General features: G+C 40.0%; 1 protein-coding gene across 1 annotated transcript in view; it reads left to right on the forward strand.

The window, feature by feature from the left end:
- Window positions 1–124: 124 nt before the first annotated feature.
- Window positions 125–22,213, forward strand: part of TXLNG (taxilin gamma) — a 53,667-nt gene continuing 31,578 nt past the window's right edge. Inside the window, exons 1-3 of the mRNA XM_077816339.1 lie at window positions 125–173; window positions 11,164–11,473; window positions 12,286–12,377. Of these exons, the coding sequence (XP_077672465.1) occupies window positions 11,167–11,473; window positions 12,286–12,377 (399 nt within the window). The 5' untranslated portion in view covers window positions 125–173; window positions 11,164–11,166. The remainder of the gene's footprint in view (window positions 174–11,163; window positions 11,474–12,285; window positions 12,378–22,213) is intronic.

The raw sequence follows: 22,213 nt of genomic DNA on the forward strand, positions 1-22,213 counted from the left end.
TTGGATGCTGCCGTCACATCATGGCGACGCGCGGAGCTCAAGCCGCGCGCGGAGGAGGCAGTAACAACAGCCCTGTAGGGCCCAGAGGGAGCCGGCGCCATAGTCCGGGGGAGGAGGAGGAGGAGGTGGTGGTGGCGGCGGCGGCAGCAGCAGCAGCGCGAGGCAGCCCTGAGGTAACGGCCGGCCGCGCGCGCCGTCGGGCTCTCCCCACCAGCGAGCGCGTCCACCGCCCCACGCGGCGTCCGCGCGTCGGGACAGCGGCTGGTGTGGGCGGCTCCGGTGTGCGAGGCAGCGCCTCAGCCCCGGCCTGGCGATGGGCTCCGCTTTCGAGGTGGGGGAGACAACTGCCCCCAGCCTACGGCTCGAGCCCGCCCGGTCCGCGTGGGGCCGGTGGCGCCGCAAAGCGTAAGAGATTGGGGGGGGGCCCCCGGCCCCGGCCCAGCCTCTGGGGGGCCCGGCTCCCACGGTGGGGAAGGGTCGAGCGCGGCAGCTGCGCGTGTGACCGGCGCAGCTGGGTGGCTAAGGCGGGCTCTGTAGTGGCTCCCAGGGGGCTGCGGCACGACCCTGAGCCCGCTCCGCACGCGATACAGGCCTGCCGAGCCAGCTGCCCAACTGGGGTCCCGCTCGTAGGGTTCCACGCCCGACACCGCCGAGAGCCCGTGGGCTTGTCGGCTGAGGCTGGTCACTCATCCGCGTGGCGGCCCCGTTAGTTCCTGGCACTTTCTCCTGTGGGAAGGAGGCCCGCCCCCGGCCCGGGGAATAGCTGGGCAGGCTTTAATAGGAGCCAGTATTGTCATCTAATGGGTCACGCGGTCATTTCAGCCAGAGGTTGGGGGGGGGGGGGGAATCTGTATTGTAGTTGTAGAATACTTGTGCGTGTTAACTGTTACCGGGTAGGATGGACTTTGCCCATTTCTCATTTTTGTACCATTTGTTTTAATTGTTTCTCAATATAGTAGTAGAATTGATCCAATATAAAGTGTTCCTAACTTGTGTGAGTAGTCCCATTGAAGTGTATGAGCAAAGGTTGTGTTTCCTGATCCTATTTCTGTTTGTCCAGGGAAAGTAGACTTTTATATAAAATATGAATCAAAGGGAATGCTACTAGCTTAATTTTCCACATCTTCTAAAGCAAAAAAGGCAACATTCTTAATAAAATCTTACTAAGAATGATACTGTAGCTCAGTGAATTTACGAAAAGAAAAGAAAAGGAGTACTTGTGGCACCTTAGAGACTAACCAATTTATTTGAGCATGAGCTTTCGTGAGCCACAGCTCACTTCATCAGATGCATACCGTGGAAACTGCAGCAGACTTTATATACACACAGAGAATATGAAACAATACCTCCTCCCACCCCACTGTCCTGCTGGTAATAGCTTATCTAAAGTAATCGTCAGGTTAGGCCATTTCCAGCACAAATCCAGGTTTTCTCACCCTCCACCCCCCCACACAAATTCACTCTCCTGCTGGTGATAGCCCATCCAAAGTGACAACTCTTTACACAATGTGCATGATAATGAAGTTAGGCCAAACCTGGATTTGTGCTGGTAATGGCCTAACCTGACGATTACTTTAGATAAGCTATTACCAGCAGGACAGTGGGGTGGGAGGAGGTATTGTTTCATATTCTCTGTGTGTATATAAAGTCTGCTGCAGTTTCCACGGTATGCATCTGATGAAGTGAGCTGTGGCTCACGAAAGCTCATGCTCAAATAAATTGGTTAGTCTCTAAGGTGCCACAAGAACTCCTTTTCTTTTTGCGAATACAGACTAACACTGCTGTTACTCTGAAACCTGTCAATTTATTTGAGCATAAGCTTTCATGAGCTACAGCTCACTTCATCAAAATGCATCTGATGAAGTGAGCTGTAGCTCACGAAAGCTTATGCTCAAATAAATTGGTTAGTCTCTAAGGTGCCACAAGTACTCCTTTTCTTTTTGCGAATACAGACTAACAGGGCTGCTACTCTGAAACCAGTGAATTTACAGTATTCCTTCTTTCAGTTTCTTGCAAGAAAACGATAATGCTTCTCTTGTATGGACTTATGAAAACACACTTGTTTGAGGACAGAGTACTCTAAAGATAGAGTGCTGTCTTAAAATCTGCCCTGATGCTATTTGTATATACATATTGAGTGTAATACAACTGTTGATCTAGGTATATTATCACTTCTTCTTTTCTGCTCCAGTATCTCATGTCATACTCTTATAGGTTTTCTGGTGGCTGTCATGTCATGTTACCTGTAGTAGGAAATGTAACTTTCCAAGGTGCAAAGTTTTCTGTTTTATCTGGTGGAAAGTTCTCAAGAGGCCATGAAACTGTTCCTCCCCAGAATCACAAGCTACCTTTTCTGCAGCATACTAGTTTTTACTATCCCAGTGAACACTGTGTCTTATGGTTAACTTTATTTTTATATAGTGCCCGTTACCAAAGCATTCAGAATTTTAATAACAATTTTAAAAAGCAACTTGCTTCATAATATTTCCTTTCTCTTAAAATAAGAGCATACAGCCAAACAAAGGAGTCAAATTTGATTAAAGAACTGAAAGGTAGAGCAAGAGATATTGGGCAAACAGTAATTTTAAACAACGGTTGGAAAGCAAAACTCCAAATGTGACAAGCAATTGGGGAAAAACTTTATATGATCTTTTTTGTGTAAAGAAGGCCTAAAAGGGTTTTTTCATAGGCTGTTACTTTTTTACATTAGAAGCTCAAGTCTTGTGTACCCTGTCTTCGAGAGAGATTCTGCGGATGACCGGAGAACTAGTAGGATTATGGCATTAAGGACGTGAAACCTGATTGAGGGAAAGTGAGTCACAGTTTAAAAGTGTTTCAGCTTTTTTGTTAACACCTGTCACAGACATTTGAGTTAAACAGCTAGAAGATTGGTTTGTTAAACATTCAACACTTTGTCTTTAATTCAGTTAAGGTCTGAGAGAGTTCCAGTTGAAGCCCTCTGGGTCCTCCAAAGAAATCTTCTGCGAACAATTGATATTGCCGATATTTGTAATGTAAAAACCCTGAGAACAATGGGGGCAGGCCTTCTTTATGCAACATAAAGAAGCAATTTAGCCCATCCCCTTTTTGCAAATCCTGTTGAAGATGTGTTTTTAAGAGAGTGAATAAAAATTAGATGTTCAGTTTCAGCTGAGTTTCGTACTACAGGGCACATCACAGAAAAAACCCATGCTGTTTAGTAGGCTTTTGAGGGAATAGTAGGATCCTTAAACACAAGAGATGTGTGAGTGCACATACTTGTCGGAACAAAGCTCAAGAAGCAGGCCTTGAAGGTGGGGGTGGAGTCCCAGGGGGTGGTTTGGTGCAGGGGGTCCCAGTAGGGGCAGTCAGGGGACATGGGGAAGGGGTTCTGAGGGGGGCGGGAAGGGGGCAGGGGCCAGGCTGTTTGGGGGACACAGCCTTCCCTACCCAGCCCTCCATACAGTTTGCCCACCCCTGGGACAAAGCATAGTTTTCACATGTTATCAGGATGAGGTAAATATGGCGGGTTCGGGGGGGAAGGGATGCCAAGAGTTTACCTCAACCAACTAATGTGTGAAAACTGAACTGTCTAGAATTTTAATGCATTGGCTGACACATGATAAAAACACCTTTTTTTCCTAGTGAAGACCAGGCTCTTGTATAGTCATAAAGTAATGCATGTGTGGCAGGATTAAAGACAAGTGAGCAGTATAATTGAAATATTCTTTTAAAGGAAGTGGCTGAAATAGTATAGTACACTTGCTTTTTGACTGGTGTATCAGCATAAAGGTATTCAGAAATGATTCTGTATACATTGAACAATACAAGAGGTTCAATCTTTGGCACATGCTTCAGACTCTTCTGTGATGATGAATTATAACCATTACAGCTCACTGACTGCTATTATCTAAATATGACACTGCCTCATTTTTGGACATGGACATCTTGAGTAAGTTCCAGTATGGGTTCTGGCCTTTCCTCTGGGGTTGAGACTGTGTTTGTCAAGTTTTGATAAATTAGTCTCCTCGGTTTTGAGAGCAGTTGCAGAGGAACTATCAATCTCTGTTGGTTATCAAAGACCAGGTTGTCTGTGTGCTGTGCAACTTCAGACTCCTTCCCCAAAAAGACTTGGTTTGAGAGTGGATTGGTAATTGACAAGCTCTTGACTGTGAAGAGAGATTTTTTTGAGGTGTCTGGTGGTAGCTAGTGTGTCAGTATTTTGGGGCAGTCTGTGATGTTAAACTAAGTGCAAAGATACAGGTAGGTCCTGACTAAACTATAACTTTTAGGTACGTTATAATCTCGTCAGATGATAAGTAGTATCATAGCCATGTCCTGTGACTTGTGTTACATTGTAGGGTAGATGAGATTTTAGTTTGACTATAAACAATGTAGTTGCTGCAAACTGTATTCTGTCCAGTAATCAGTCCTAAGCTTTCAGACATCCTTCTGTTCTGTATGGTTTCTGTATAATTTCTTACATGGAGAGTCCTTTGGACTCTGGCACTGAACAGATGCCTGCTTAATTGCCTATGTTTTAGATTGCAATACAGTTGTGTTTGAGAATCTTAAGTTTCTGAACCTTCTCTTTTCTAAGAACCTTTTACAATGTGAGTAGCAGTGATGCCAGCATAAGCTTGTAGGTAGCCTGAAATGATAACTCTGAGGAAAGTGGGAAAGTGCACTCTGAAGGCTAATTTTCATCATCTGGTACATACCCTTTCCCTGGTCAATTCAGAAGTTCAGAGAGCAGCGTGAAAGACTGTGCCTGGAAGCTTTGGGGTGAGCAGAAGGGAAGTTGCTTTCTGACTCCAACCAGTGATTATCATATGTCCTTAAGCATAACGTTTGAACTTTGTATCTCTTTATCCTGGCCAATTAACCTGGAGATAAGTCTTATTTTAAAAAAAGTCAGTTTTTTTAAACACTAAGCTGTTTGTCTTGACAGTAGTGAGTTTCACAGCTTAGTGTGGAAACAGATTTCCTCCTATTCTTTCTTAAACTTTTGCCTTTTAACTTCATCAGTTCCCTTTTACTCTTGTATTATGGGGTAGAGTAAAAAGGTGTCTGATTTGCCTTCTCCTTACTATTCATTTTATGTATCTTCTCTTATTGAAAACTTTCTTAATCCATGTAAACATGCCACCTTGGACTGATCCTGTCAGATCTTAAGCCTAGAAGCATCAAATCTAGTTTGAAGCTGGTGATGATATTTCAGTAGATGGTACTTTGCCTTAATATTGAATTAGCATTTATTAGACAACATGCTGTTGGAAGTGTTGCATATCAGGTATCTGAAATGATTGTGTGTAGAGAGCTTGCAAAGCACTTTAAGATGAAGGACTCTTTTACCATTTGTTGCTCATCAGCTTAGCACTCAAAGCAAATGAACCAATTTCACTCTTTTTCATTTTTACTTATTTTTATTTTTAAATAGGTGGGTAGTCATTGCTCTAGACTGTCAAGGTTCCTTTCCCACTCTGAACTCTAGGGTACAGATGCGGGGACCTGCATGAAAGACCCCCTAAGCTTATTCTTACCAGCTTAGGTTAAAAACTTCCCCAAGGTACAAACTTTGCCTTGTCCTTGAACCGTATGCTGTCACCACCACGCGTGTTAAACAAAGAACAGGGAAAGAGCCCACTTGGAGACATCTTCCCCCAAGCCCTACACCCCCTTTCCTGGGGAAGGCTTGATAAAAATCCTCACCAGTTAGTACAGGTGAACACAAACCCAAACCCTTGGATCTTAAGAACAATGAAAAATCAATCAGGTTCTTAAAAGAAGAATTTTAATTAAAGAAAAGGTAAAAGAATCACCTCTTTAATATCAGGATGGTGAATACCTTACAGGGTAATCAGATTCAAAACATAGAGAATCCCTCTAGGCAAAACCTTACATTACAAAAAGTCACAAAAACAGGAATATACATTCCCTCCATTTGTTTAATGGCTTATTTTACCAGACATTAAACAAAAGGAAATCTAACGCATTTCTACCTAGATTACTTACTAACTAACAGAAGTTCTGAGACTGCATTCCTGATCTGTTCCCAGCAAAAGCATCACACAGACAGACGAACCCTTTTTCCCTCCTCACCCACCCCAAACTTTGAAAGTATCTTGTCTCCTCATTGGTCATTTTGGTCAGGTGCCAGCGAGGTTATTTTTAGCTTCTTAACCCTTTACAGGTGAAAGGGTTTTGCCTCTGGCCAGGAGGGATTTTATAGCACTGTATACAGACAGGTGGTTACCCTCCCCTTTATTTTTATGACATAGACAAACATACAACAACAACTTTTGCAGATCTTGCAGGTTAATCGTGAACTTCATCTAAGATTTTGCTAACAAATATCTTCTGCATCCCTTTCCTAATCTGTCACCCTCCCAGAAGACTGGGATAATAAAACTTGAAAGAAGTATGTCCTAAATGTATTTGGATTCTGGCTCTGTTGGACCAACAGTGAGGAAGACTTCAGATCTGCGGGGCCATCCTCAGAAAGCCAGTGTAAATAACTGGATAATGTGTTTTCTGTGAGAAGCATTGATAAACAGCTCATTTGCCATATTCTGCATTTAGGAACATTTCCGAATCACCTTTGGGGAATACCCATGTAGAAGACTGTTCAGTAATCCATTCTCGAGTTGAGACAGGCATGGATTACTGAAAGAAAAGGTCATCACCTTCTAGTCACATGCAGGCTTCTGCAAAAGAGATTTCCTTCTTCACAAAAATTGCAGCACTTTGAGGGGTGAATAAAAGTGTAGATGCTTGGTTTATGTAGATTGAACAAACGTAGAAAGCTGAAACTGTTCACTGTCTTTCATGATAAATCCATATGAACAAATGCCAGTTCTTAGAATAGGGGTCTCTGGATGCATTTCCTGATGCCCTTTGATCATGCTGGTATTCATGAGAGTTGCAACTGCTTATTTTCTTTGATCACACTCAGTCTCACTTTCAAGGCAAAACTTCAAAAAGGATCCCCTGTAGAATGCAGGCAGAGAGCAATTAATGTGCATAACATATATTCGGAAAGAGCTGCTGAGGCCAGGACTTAGATTTATAGTGCATAGGTGGTGCGCAGGTCAACAGTCACAGCGTTTCACGTTGAATTACCCTCTTACTCACACATCAGGCTGCATGCAAATACTCTGGCTTGCAATAGAATCCCAGTCCTGCTGCACGTGTGCATGTGATTTAGTGGAGATCCAGGCCCATCCCTTCAGGATAAGAGCTGCTGCTGCTGTGGGGTAAACCGCGGGCAAAAGGAAAATCACGTTATGCATGACTTTTCCCCCTGCCATGACAAATTTGTAGCCTTACTTACAATTGCCCAAGTTGTGTGTCTGCCCTGCAGTTTGATATGTGCACACTGTGGTCTATACTACTTCGATCATGCTGAAGAACACACTCAGTGAATGTCTACAATTATTGGGGGGTAGAAGCATCACTACAATTAAGACTGAGACTACATTACCATTTATGAGTTAATTTTTCTAAGTGTTCTGAAATCCACAGACTTACTCTGATTGTCTTGATTTCTTATGCCTTAGATAGGGTTAGTGGTCCAAAAATTTGAGGCCATTTGAACAAGGGATTCCCCAAGATGCAGTGGTCTTTTTAAAAAAAAAAAAAAAAAAAAAAAGTCATGTGACATCAAAATGTTTTTTTAACGTTTTAGCACAGACCTGGGGCTCAAACTATGGCTCGGATCTTCCCCCAAATACATCACCTTTTCAGGCTTGATTTCAACTAGTGTCTGTCACCCACCATTTCTTAGGGCAAGAAATATTTTAAAAGCTATTCAAGATAGAAGTTCGGTTTACAGCCTGGTTCTAAGATGACAAGACAGATGTGACCAGGTGTGCTGGATTGCAGCGGTACTCAGGTTTGGCCCAGCCACCCCTCTATCATGGTCAGCGGTGTGGAGGGCCAAACTGGAGTGGCATTGCAACCCTGACGCCCAGGTCACAACACCCAGCGTGGGGAGCTGAGCCCAGCCCTGTGGGACGCAAGAGCTGCAACTGGCCCAGCCCCGGACAACACAGGAGCTGTATAGTGGTCCAGAAATGTATTAGACATTACAAAGTCAAAGGTGCCACTGACAGGATATTTTGTAGATCTGACGTTGTCAGTCTGTTTACTCTGAGACGAGAAATGGATTAAACTGATTTGGTTTATTGTGCATAGATGAGATAACTATGTTCTTAATTGTTAAAGGGTTTATATTACAGTATACTGCATCCTATTAATAAACATGCCTATATGCAGCCTATGAGAAGTGTGGTTGAGGTTTAACTAGTTTTTATAGCTGATGACTGGACCTGTGAGGAGTTTTTTTTTATTATAGGCATTTTCAGGGCTCTTTACCATAAAATTACAGTGACAGAATTTATATCATTAAACCAAAGGTTATATTTTTTTCTTAAGACATAGGAGGAAGCAAAGGTTGAATTATATGTGGACTCATACTGTTAATGATAGCTTATGTTTCTTTGAACAACTCTAGTCATTTTTATGAAAAAAGAAAATGGCCTTTTCTACAGAAAAATTTGCACCAGATTATTTAAACCAGTGCAAACCCATGTGTAGACACTTGTCTTAAAACTTGTTCCTTATCAAATTAGTCTGGAATAAGTCTGATTTAAAACCAAAATGAGTAGCACACAACCCATTTTGCAACTTCTAAACCTTTTAAAATCAGTTTAAAGTCACACCTTAAGTTTATACCAGTGCAACACTGCATGTAGACATACCCTTATAATAACTTGGAGATACATTTACCCTTGCAAATGTCATGCTGGTTAGTCTGTATCATATTGTACCCCATGGCTTATTTCTCACCCCTAAAATTGGTAGTCAAGTTAGGTTTGAGACAGTTTGGGAAAACTTGTATTGCTACTACCCATGATGTACCTGTGCTGTGAAGAATAGACTTCATTACTGTCAAACTCTTGCTTTCCATCACTAAAATTCACTTAAACGTTTTAAAGGGTTTTGGAAGAAGATTTACTTTTACAATCATAATTCCCTTGAATAGCCAGTATGTTATGCATGTTGTAATGGCATGATCATGAAAAGCAGGAATTTTGTCTCAACTATTCATTTGCCGAGGTATTGGCCTGGCTCTTGATTAAAGCATACAGATTAGAATATTCAGGCTCTGATATTGTCTATCCTTAAATGATTATAGTGACTGATTATGTGTGGTTTTTTCATGGATGAGAGGATTCACTGGTGATAGTTGCATTTAGACTTACAATTGTTAAGGGCGTGGCCACCATCTGTTCAATTCCAGAGGTCCATGGTGGGTTTCAGTATGGCACCAAGAGAACTATGTCCCACAAGTGTGGATTTAAGCATAGACCAGTCACCAGAGAGAACTACAGCTTACCTTCCAGTCAGGTGCTGACATTCTTCTGACTTCATATCTGTTTGAGGCAGATTTTTATGAATATTACAAAGATGTCATTGTCTACCCACAGAATTACAGATAACGTGTCTTAATATTCTAAACCCAGAGCCAATTGGTATAAGTGATTTTTTTTTTTTTTGCTACTGTAATATTTTCAGAAAGGTGAAATGTGACTGAAGATGAAATGGCACATACTCGTGTTCCTTCTCCATATTTTTAACTGTTTTTTGTAGCATAAGTTTTAATATCAATTTCTTTTTAATTTAATCAGCTTAGTAGTGTGTCTTGCAAACTCTATTACTTTTATTTTGCAAAAAACAAAACATTCATGTTCCACCATGTATTTTCCAGGAGGATTTTTAAACACTTCAAATTATTAAAATGTCCTGTTTCTTCCTCCTCTTTCCCCTCTCCCTCCTGTAAGTGTCCTTGTTCCATTTTTGAACTATTGTTTGAAATGTTAATATCTTTAATCTTTGAAATTGAGTCATAAAGTAGCTGTCAGACTTCATTAAAGTTCTGCTGCTGGCATTTACTGGTGCTGCGGAGTATACAGGATGGCCTCGACCTGTGTTGTAGTTTAGTCTCGCCTGTAATCAAGGACCATCTAGGTGTGGGTTCAGCAATCTTGCATTTGAGTCTATGTATTGTGATTTCTTTTACTAAATTGGGAAAAACAGCTTCTCAAACTGACGCTGGGGATGCAAAGGTCAGAAAAAAGAAAAGGAATACTTGTGGCACCTTAGAGACTAACCAATTTATTTGAGCATAAGCTTTTGTGAGCTACAGCTCACTTCATCAGAGCTGTAGCTCATGAAAGCTTATGCTCAAATAAATTGGTTAGTCTCTAAGGAGCCACAAGTACTCCTTTTCTTTTTGCGAATGCAGACTAACACGGCTGTTACTCTGAAAAGTCAGAAAGTTTGTGTTTTTAATGCGGGTGTACATATTTTTGAAATGGTTAAATATATGTGGCTTTCTGATTTTTCAGTAATCTTTAGATTGTGTCACATTTTGAATATAGGGTGTAGGCTGGTTCATGATTTATTAAATTTCTTGAGGGTCATATTTGAGTGTTGTTACTTGAAAATTAACTTAATACTCCTGCTTCCTGTGTCTGACAGTGTTTTTCATTTGATTCCAAAGACTTTGACCAATGTGTCCTTATTTTAATACTGTAGTCAAAGCTGCTAGAACACTATAGCTTTCTCACAAATAAAAAGTTAACATGGAAATATAATTTTAGTATGTAACTCTTCTAATACTCCACTTTTGGAATGACAAGCCATGGAAGATAATTCTTAGCTTGATTCATTCTTAACAGGGTGATGTTTCAGTGACATACTCTGTGTGTTTGGTGAGTGTCTCCAGGTAGTAACTACTTCACCTGCTCTATGAGTTTAAAAAAAAAAAAAAAAGCTGGAGTCCTGTGTACCTACATTTTTCAGGTTACTTTCTTATGAGAAAATTATTGTCAAGTGTAGTGCCTACATTACTCCTTAAATATTTGGGGGTAAGTTGGTCATCTTTAGATGTTGCTTTCAGTGAAAAGCAAAATTGCTTGTGTGTGTGTGTATACACACACACATACATACACACAATATTAGTTTTTCTAAAAATATTGACTATAGTTTGCAGTTCAACTTAATGATACAGTAGCTTTTTGGATTCTTGTTTAAGCATACTGAAAATAGAGTAGAGGTTTTTTACTTCAAGTAAATTTGTCTTGGTAGCTGATCTGATTACTTCTTCCCCTTTTCTAGTTTATGATTGGTACAACCGATGAAGCTGGAATTTGTGAGATCGGAATGAATACTCAGGATCAGTTGATGAACAGCAAATGCGTTGAATCTGGCACAACTTTGCAACATCTGCAGTCCAATTGTGATGGCATAGAAAGTACAGCTGCATTGGAAGATGAAAATTATATCTCAAAAAATAGAAAGCCTATGGATTCAATGTACTGTACTCAAGAATCACGTGAGGAGACTCCTGGGAGAGAAGAAGCCCGTACTGAGCCACCTGATGGCGAACAAGATCCGGAGACTGAAAAAAACAAAGAGAAAACCTTAGGTATGCACTGTTTTAGGGTTTGTCTTCTAAATTACAGCAAGTTTTATGTTTTGAAAAAGATGGCAGTTTTAATGTTTCCTTAAAAATGGGCTTCACATTTTACCCTTGCAATCTCTGAGTTATTCTCAGGAGCTTTAGTTTTGTTGCCAAATGGCATTTTGTCCTCCTTATCATGATGTGTGTTGGGGGAAGTGGGAAGATATGCTTTAAAAGGTCACTGGTTAAAATTAATATTAAAAAGTCCCTCACCTGTTAATATGTTAAAATCTAATCCACTTGTCACAAGTTGTTTTACTTCTTGCATTTCACTCAGTATGATCAATGGAAATAGACTAATCCGTTTAACTTCTGGTTTTTAAAAACTATGATGCTGCATTATTTGGGTTACATACACTGAAGATGACTGTATATCAGACCACTTTTTTACTTTTTACTCATGAATATTTTTCTGTATTTCATAACAAAATCTGAATTTTAGGTCTCGGGTTTCAAAAATGTATTTCTTGGTTTGTATCTTCTGAAAGAGAAATTATGAAAGTCAAAGCATTCTTGTGGTCTAAGGCTCTGTCCATACTGCAGTTGGGTTAAATATACTACCACCCTACATGTTATACAATTCTACAAACAGCAAGATAATTATATGAATTCATTGTTTTGTAGGGACTTGTGTTGCCATTCTCTAGTAAAACAATATACAGCTATTAAACTAGCATGCCATTAAAAACATTCTAGCTCATCATTAATACAGAACTCTTTTCAGAGGAAAAGCTTTCATAGCATGTTTTCAGTATTTAATTTTTTTTCATCCATAGGAAAAGAAGTACTGTTATTGATGCAAGCCTTGAACACACTTTCTACTCCAGAAGAAAAGTTGGCAGCTCTCTGCAAGAAATATGCTGATCTTGTAAGTATTATCTATAGTTAACAGATACCAAGAGTACATGTAAATTTCTATTTCTTGTAAAATGGTTTTGGAGAAAGTTATTCATCTCCTTAAGAATGTGAAAATACATATTAACTATGGAAGAACAGCAGATTTATTTATTTTTTTTTAATTCAAAGATGTTTTTAACTGATTCAGCTATGTCCTTGCATTAGCAGAATGTATTGGTTGCAACATCCAGGTTTCTGATGGAAATTGTTGCAGTCAAAATAAAAATTTAACACTGGAAGTCATTTTCACTTTTGTCTGTCTCCACAACTGCTCTATAAATCTAAAGAGGAATTTCATTATAATAGTATTCTGATAATGAAGTACTGCAACATACAATGATAGAACAGATTTCAGTGCTACTAGCAATAAAATCAACATCTGTAGTCCAGTGGTAATTAAAGATTTTCTAATGGGCTAAGAGAACATTGTGCCCCTATTCTGCAATATTTCTAATTTTTTATAAGCTTGTCAATATCTACTTGTCTCATGCTGGAAGATTATAACTTTCCATTGCTGAACACATCAGCTAGTTGTGAATATGATTAATCTTTTCCACAAAAATAATCCCACAAAAATAGTGTCTGGATTGGATGTGAGGCAAGGCAGCATGCTCTAATGTGCTCAGCATACTATAACTTTCCAAGACCATACAATGTAGTTCAGCCATTAGTGATAGAAAATGACGACCTAGTAAAATTTTTGGAAATTGGGAACAATGTAGGTGGACCTTCTGTTCTTCTCCAGTATGTCTTCTGAAGATTTAGTTTCTTCCTTGGTTTTAGAACATTGCCTCAAGTGAATGTTTGTTATTCTAATGACTGTAAATCGCAATGGAAGCATATGGTCTTTTTTTCAGAACCAGCCCCAAAAAAAGAAAACTTTGCCAGTTCACTATCATAGTTTTTTATTTGGGGAGGATACTACACTGGTGATTGGGAACAGGTGTTTATTCTAGAACAGGTTTCAGAGTAGCAGCCGTGTTAATCTGTATTCGCAAAAAGAAAAGGAGTACTTGTGGCACCTTAGAGACTAACCAATTTATTTGAGCATAAGCTTTCGTGAGCTACAGCTCACTTCATCAGATGCATTCAGTGGAAAATACAGTGGGGAGATTTATAAATCTTATTATAAATTACAATTATAAATAAATTATAATGTATAGTATTCTTATTATAAATTATTTATAAATCGTATTATTATAAATCTCCCCACTGTATTTTCCACTGAATGCATCCGATGAAGTGAGCTGTAGCTCACGAAAGCTTATGCTCAAATAAATTTGTTATTATAGAACAATGTATTCTGACATAATTTGGTACTTAGAGAAGGAATAAAACTGGCTAGCAAGGTTTCTGTTTGGATGAGTTTCAACAAGGCCTGTCAAGCCATTAAAAAACTTAATTGCAATTAATTGTGCAATTAATCACACTAATAAACAATAATAGAGTACCAATTATTTAAATCTCGGATGTTTTCTACATTTTCAAATATATTGATTTCAATTACAACACAGAATACAAAGTGTACACTGCTCATTTTATATTTTTCTGATTACAAATATTTGCACTGTAAAAAACCAAAAAAATAGTATTTTTCAATTGACCTGATACGAGAACTGTAGTGCAATCTCTTTATCATGAAAGTTGACCTTACATATGTAGAATTTATTTACAAAATAAAACTGCATTCATAGATATTAAGGTCAGAAGGGATCATTATGATCATCCAGTCCGACCTCCTGCACAATGCAGGCCACCCACCCACTCCTGCGGAAAAACCTCTCACCTATGTCTGAGCTATTGAAGTCCTCAAATCGTGGTTTAAAGACTTCAAGGAGCAGAGAATCCTCCAGCAGGTGACCCGTGCTCCATGCTACAGAGGAAGGCGAAAAACCTCCAGGGCCTCTTCCTATCTGCCCTTCCCAACCCCAAATATGGCGATCAGCTAAATCCTGAGCATATGGGCAAGATTCACGAGCCAGTAACTCATATTCCACCCCATCTAACATCCCATCACAGGCCATTGGGCCTATTTACCATGAATATTTAAAGATCAATTAATTATGCAAACTCATGTTGTCCCATCATACCATCTCCTCCATAAACTTACCGAGTTTAATCTTAAAGCCAGATAGGTCTTTTGCCCCCACTGCTTCCCTTGGAAGTCTATTCCAAAACTTCACTCCTCTGATGGTTAGAAACCTTCATCTAATTTCAAGTCTAAACTTCCCAATGACCAGTTTATATCCATTTGTTCTTGTGTCCACATTGGTACTGAGCTGAAATAATTCCTCTCCCTCTCCGGTATTTATCCCTCGGATATATTTATAGAGAGCAATATCATCTCCCCTCAACCTTCTTTTCGTTAGACTAAACAAGCTAAGCTCCTTGAGTCTCCTTTCATAAGACAAGTTTTCCATTCCTCGGATCATCCTAGTAGACCTTCTCTGTACCTGTTCCAGTTTGAATTCATCCTTCTTAAACATGGGAGACCAGAACTGCACACAGTATTCCAGGTGAGGTCTCACCAGTGCCTTGAATAACGGTACTAAAACCTCCTTATCCCTACTGGAAATACCTCGTCTGATGCATCCCAAGACCGCATTAGCTTTTTTCAGGGCCATATCACATTGGCGGCTCATAGTCGTCCTATGATCAACCAATACTCCAAGGTCCTTCTCCTCCTCCTCCCCCGTTACTTCTAATTGATGCGTCCCCAGCTTATAACTAAAATTCTTGTTATTAATCCCTAAATGCATAACCTTACTCTTCTCACTATTAAATTTCATTCTATTAGTATTATTACAGTTTACAAGGTAATCCAAATTTTCCTGGATGATTTCCTGGTCCTTCTCTAAATTGGCAATACCTCCCAGCTTTGTATCATCCGCAAACTTTATTAGCACACTCCCACTTTTTGTGTCGAGGTCAGTAATAAAAAGATTGGTCCCAAAACTGATTCCTGAGGAACTCCACTGATAACCTCCCTCCAGCCTGACAGTTCACCTTTCAGTAGAACCCGCTGTAGTCTCCCTGTTAACCAATTCCTTATCCACCTTTCAATTTTCATATTGAGCCCCATCTTTTCCAATTTAACTAATAATTCCCCAAGTGGCACGGTATCAAACGCCTTACTGAAATCTAGGTAAATTAGATCCACTGCATTTCCTTTGTCTAAAAAATCTGTTACTTTCTCAAAGAAGAAGATCAGGTTGGTTTGGCACAATCTACCTTTTGTAAAACCATGTTGCATTTTGTCCCATTTACTATTGACCTCAATGTCCTTAACTACTTTCTCCTTCAGAAATTTTTCCAAGACCTTGCATACTACAGATATCAAACTAACAGGCCTGTAGTTACCCGGATCACTTTTCTTTTTCCTTTCTTAAAAATAGGAACTATGTTAGCAATTCTCCAATCATACGGTACAACCCCTGAGTTTACAGATTCATTAAAAATTCTTGCTAATGGACTTGCAATTTCGGGTGCCAATTCCTTTAATATTCTTGGATGAAGATTATCTGGGCCCCCCGATTTAGTCCCATTAAGCTGTTCGAGTTTCGCTTCTACCTCAGATATGGTAATATTTACCTCCATATCCTCATTCCCATTTGTCATGCTACCATTATCCCTAAGATCCTCTTTAGCCTTATTAAAGACTGAGGCAAAGTATTTGTTTAGATATTGGGCCATGCCTAGATTATCCTTGACCTCCACTCCATCCTCAGTGTTTAGCGGTCCCACTTCTTCTTTCTTTGTTTTCTTCTTATTTATATGGCTATAGAACCTTTTACTATTGGTTTTAATTCCCTTTGTAAGGTCCAATTCTATTTGACTTTTAGCCTGTCTCACTTTATCCCTACATGTTCTGACCTCAATAAGATAGCTTTCCTTACTGATCCCTCCCATCTTCCACTCTCTGTATGCTTTCTGCTTTTTCTTAATCACCTCTCTGAGATGCTTGCTCATCCAGCTTGGTCTACAACTCCTGCCTATAATTTTTTTCCCCTTTCTTGGGATGCAGGCTTCCGATAGCTTCTGCAGCTTTGACTTGAAGTAATCTCAGGCCTCCTCTGCCTTTAGATCCATAAGTTCTTCAGTCCAATCCACTTCCCTAACTAATTTCCTTAATTTTTGAAAGTCAGCCCTTTTGAAATCAAAAACCCTAGTTGCAGATTTATTTTTGTTAATCCTTCCGTTCAGTTTGAACTGAATTAGCTCATGATCACTTGAACCAAGATTGTCCCCTACAACCATTTCTTCTATGAGGCCCTCACTACTCACCAAAACCAAATCTAAAATGGCATCCCCTCTAGTCAGTTCAGCAGCTACTTGATGAAGGAATCCATCAGCTATTGCATCTAGGAAAATCTGAGCCCTATTATTATTACTAGCACTCATCCTCCAGTCTATATCTGGGAAGTTAGTCTCCCATGATCACGCAGTTTCCATTAATATTTACTTCATTAAAGAGGGCTCTATCCATAGCCAAATTAGATCCTGGTGGCCTATAGCATACCCCAAGCACTATCCCAGGGGAGGCTCTAGTAGTTTTCTTCCCCAATGTAATTTTTGCCCAGACGGACTCTGTCTTATCCATTCCATCACTTCTTATTTCTTTACATTCTACCTCATCATTGATATACAATGCTACTCCACCACCTTTACCTTTATTTCTGTCTTTCCTAAACAGCACATACCCTTCAATACCTGTAGTCCAGTCATGACTACTATTCCACCATGTTTCTGTTATCCCTATAATATCTGGTTTCACTTCCTGCACCAGTAGCTCTAGTTCCTCCATTTTGTTACTTAGGCTCCTCACAGTGGTGTACAAACATCTTAATTTTTGCTGTTTGGCCTCGCTCACATTCTGTACCATATTAGGCACGGTCATTCTACAGCCAGTATAACCTATTAGACTGGTATCCACCCTGCCCTTCCTCCTTATATACATTCTCCTACCCACGGCTGTATCCTTTCTTACTTGTTTTCTTCCCCCTCAATGCTAAAATCCAGCATGGAGGTTACCTGAACATCTCCCAACCTTCTCCCCCAAATTCCTAGTTTAAAGCTCTCTTAATCAGTTTTGCCAGCCTCCATCCTAGAAGTCTGTTTCCTTCTCTACTCAGATGAAGTTCATCCCGAGAGAACTGTCCCCTGTCCATGAATGCCTCCCAGTGGCCATACATCCCAAAGCCCTCCTTATAGCACCACTGCCTAAGCCATCTGTTCATAGTCATAATCTTCTCACACCTTTGTTGCCCTTCTCTGGGAAAAGGCAGAATCCCACTAAAGATCACCAGAGCCTTGATTTCCTTAAGCATCTTCCCCAGCCTAGCATAGTCTCCCTTAATACTTTCCAGCGAGAATCTATCCGTATAATTTGTTCCTACATGAAGGCTAATTAGGGGATTCTTTCCTGCTGCCTTTAGGATCCTTTTTAACCTCAGGTCTACATCCCGTATCTTAGCACCTGGAAGACAGCACACCCTTCTATTCTCTGGATCATCTCTGGTTACAGGCCTGTCAGTAGAGAGTCCCCGATCACATAGACCTGCCTTTTCTTGGTGACAGTGCTGTTCTCCAGTCTATCCCCTGTTCCCTCTGGCTGCAAGTTCTTTCCATTCCTATTCTCCCTTGTAATCCTCTTCAGCCCATCCTGTATCCTCCTGGGGCTCATATTTGGTGTAGTCTCCATTGACTCTTCCCCTTTTCCTGTAGGACTAATCGCTCTTCTCTTCTTCCTTGCCCTTCCACCTTCAGTGACTACCTGCTGAGCCCCTTCTTCATTTTCCAACTCTGCAAACCTGTTCTTGAGCTCTGTTTTTCCTTCACTAGCCCGTCTTTTCCTCTGCCTGGTTCTTTTAGTCACATGCTTCCACCGACTACTTTTCTCACCCAGTCTCCACTCAGAATTCCTCAGTCCTGCTTCCATCTGCAAGTCTGAGCTTTTCCCTTCAGATACCTCATGTCTTTGCTCCATAATCTGCTCGAACCCCTTCCTAAACTCAACAAAACTTTCCACCTGCATCTCCAAACCTCGGATCTTTTCCTCCATCAGCTCTAATCAGACAGCATTTCGTGCAGACAAGTCTTACCAGGTACCCCCTCCAGGATCATGTACATACCGCAGCTTCCACATCCAGTCATCTTCCTTGTGTCTTCCACTACATGGTCACTCCCACTGCTGCCTCTGTATCTGTCATAGCCTTCCCACCTAAATCCTGTTAATCTGGAAAACACAAACCACACCAAAACACCAGCACCCACAGCAAAAACAAACCCAAACAAGCACCACAATACAAACTCCCCTTTCGAACTCCCATTCAAACTTCTCTGTTTACAGCTCTGTTTGCTGGCTCCTGTGCCGCTGCAGCTGTAAAATTTTAGAGCCTACACGTCCACTCAGTCCTATTTCTTGTTCAGCCAATCACTCAGACAAACAAGTTGTTTACATTTGCATGAGATAATGCTGCCCGCTTCTTGTTTACAATGTCACCAGAAATTGAGAACAGGCATTCGCATGGCACTGTTGTAACCGGCGTCACAAGATATTTACATGCTAGATGTGCTAAAGATTCATATGTCCCTTCATGCTTCAACCACCATTCCAGAGGACACGCGTCCATGTTGATGAGGGGTTCTGTTCGATCACAGTCCAAAGCAGTGTGGACCGACGCATGTTTACTTTCATTATCAGAGTCAGATGCTACTAGCAGAAGGTTGATTTTCTTTTTTGGTGGTTCGTGTTCTGTAGTTTCTGCATCGGAGTGTTGCCCTTTTAAGACTTCTAAAAGCATGCTCCTCACCTCATCCCTCTTAGATTTTGGAAGGCACTTTAGTTTCTTAGACCTTGGGTCTAGTGCTGTAGCTATCTTTAGAAATCTCACATTGGTACCTTCTTTGCGTTTCGTAACGTATGTAGCAAAAATGTTCTTAAAATGAACAATGTGCTGAGGCATCATCCAAGATTACTATAACATGAAATATGGCAGAATGCGGGTAAAACAGACCTGGAGACATACTGAACTCCTTGGGGAGATTTGTCACAAACTTACTTAACGCATTATTTTTTTAATGAGCGTCATCTGAATGGAAGCATGTCCTCTGGAATGGTGGCCGAAGCATGAAGGGACATATGAATGTTTAGCATATCTGGCATGTAAATACCTTGCAATGCTGGCTACAAAAGTCCCATGCGAATGCCTGTTCTCACTTTCTGGTGACATTGTAAATAAGACGTGGACAACATTATCTCTCATACATGTAAACAAACTTGTTTGTCTTAGTGATTGACTGAACAAGAAGTAGGACTGAGTGGAATTGTAGGGGCTAAAGTTTTGCAGTGTTTTGTTTTTGAGTGCAGTTATGTAACAACAACAAAAATTATACATTTGTAAGTTGCACTTTCACGACAAAGATTGCACTACAGTAATTGTATGAGGTGAATTGAAAAATACTGTTTCTTTTGTTTTATCATTTTTACAGTGCTAATATTTGTAATCAAAAATAATATAAAGTGAGCAGTGTACACTCTATATTCGGTGTTGTAATTGAAATCAATATATTTGAAAATGTAGAAAAATATCCAAAATATTTAATTTCAATTAGCATTCTACTGTTTAACAGTGCGATTAAAACTGCGATTAATTGTGATTAATTTTTTTAATCATCATGAATTTTTTTTGTGTTAATCATGTGAGTTAACTGCAACAGGACAGAAGTAGAGACATTAACTGAAAGTAGATTTGAAAATGTGTATTTTTTTTAAAATCTACAACTACTTGAAGAAACAAAAGATACTAAGTGGTAATGAAAAGAAACGTGGATGGCATAAAAACCCATGTAAAGTCTCCATTATGTTACCTGTGCTATGAATGGAGGTGAAAACAGCATTATGGTTGTGTATATCGTCATACCTAGGCTTTGCAGAATTTAATTTTTATATATTTGATTATGTGGATGTTTATTTTTAAGTATTTTAGATTGATAAAAATCTACTTTTTCACTGTTGAGAGATTATGGATTTTAAGCTTTATTTATATCCATTACAATTTTCAGTTGTGGGGAATTATGGGGAGGAGGTTCATTGAGATTCAAAAAGTTAAAGCTTTAAACCAATTGACAAATTGTCAATGTCAAAATATACAAAGGAAATATCCTTAAATCAACAAGACTTTTTTTATTATTAATTTGCTAATCCATTTGTAACCAGCCTTATTCAAAAATCTTCGTCCAATCCTAGTCATAACCTTCTGTAACAACAACTTTATTCCTGCACCAGGATTGACAGCACAGCTCTGGAAATGACTTGTTAGCTGAGGCTGGAAAGTGAGCAGATAAAGTAAAAATGCTTTAGCTTTAAGTCATTATTTTTGCAGTTTTTATAAAAGCAATCTAGAAAGATGATCTCCCTCTACACCCCATTTTTTAGGTCAGATCTGGATCTTAAAACCTTTAGTCTGTACATGTGATCCATTAGTGGTCCAGTCTATCTCCTTCACATCTTAATTCGTCCCATCTGGAGAGTCCAGTTTCTTAGACTAATAGTCACTCTAAGATGGTGGCTCAGCACACCTTGTTTCAAGAAGGGATTTTCTTACAGTTTCTAAACCAACATAGATGCCAGCCTCTGGGGATAGGGAGCTCACGCAGAGATTAATTAAATACAGGGAATTTGAATATTGCAGGAGAGGAAATGATAAAAATTGATTAGAACTTGTGCAATTTGCTCTGACTTGGCTTTCTCCTATGAGTGAGCAACTCCCTGTAATCATGACAGAAATCACCAGTTCAGTGGCTTCCGTCAATAAGGAGGGTGGGAAGGGGTGGTCATCCTTGCAAAGGGTAGTCCACGTTCTGATGCTTCCTGAATGAAGCAAAATCTCCAATCCAGCAGATTTCTACATATTCAAGGAAAGAAATACATCACAGCCGACTGGCGAAGCAGGGAACAGCTAGATCATGCAAAATTGTTTCTCCATCCAGAAATCTTTCAGTTTCTAATGAAGAAATTTGGAGTACCAGAGACAGATCTATTTGCATCGTGAACAAGCCGTGAGGTGTCTCCTTTTCTCTAAAAGTGATATCCAAGAGCAATAGGCGAAGATCAGGAGGGAATAAACACAGATAGTATTAGTGGCTCTGTATTGGGTGAGTTAGGCCAAATGTTTCTGATCCCAGTGGGGAGTCCATCCCTGTTGTCCACCCTTTAAGACAGGATCTGTTTTCTCAGGGACTGATTTTGTAACCCAGAGCCAAAGTATCTAATAACTGCCTGGCTTTTGAGCCGTCACACATGAAAGCAAGAGGCTACTTGGAAGACATGATCTCCACTCGGCTGGTATCTAGAAAAGCTTCCACTATTTTTTTCAATTCTGGAACCTGGCAGAAGTTCAAGCTGTGATGCAAGAAACATAGTATGTCTCAGTCACCATCTATATCACAGACCTTCAAATTCTTCCAGTAGGATCTAATAAAGAGCTTCACAGCTTCAATGTTAAAATATCAAGTGGCTGCATTTTCTAGCATATTTTCTTCCACAGGCAGAAAGAGGATCTCTTTACAGTGGAATATGAAGCATTTCCTCAGAGAAAATTTTCTCTATCATCCTCTTACGATTCATCGAGCACCACTATGGGATCTCAGTTTGGTTAATCTGACTTAAAACCTCTCTGAATCCATCGGAAAGCTATCCTTGTATTTCCTGTCAATCAAGGTGGCCTTCCTGTCTACCATCACCTCCACCCAAGGGGTGTCAGAGCTTGGGCTCTGATATTGAGAACAGGACTACATATTCCACAA

This window comes from Eretmochelys imbricata, chromosome 1 (genome assembly GCF_965152235.1).
Source record: "Eretmochelys imbricata isolate rEreImb1 chromosome 1, rEreImb1.hap1, whole genome shotgun sequence".
NCBI lineage: Eukaryota > Metazoa > Chordata > Testudines > Cheloniidae > Eretmochelys > Eretmochelys imbricata.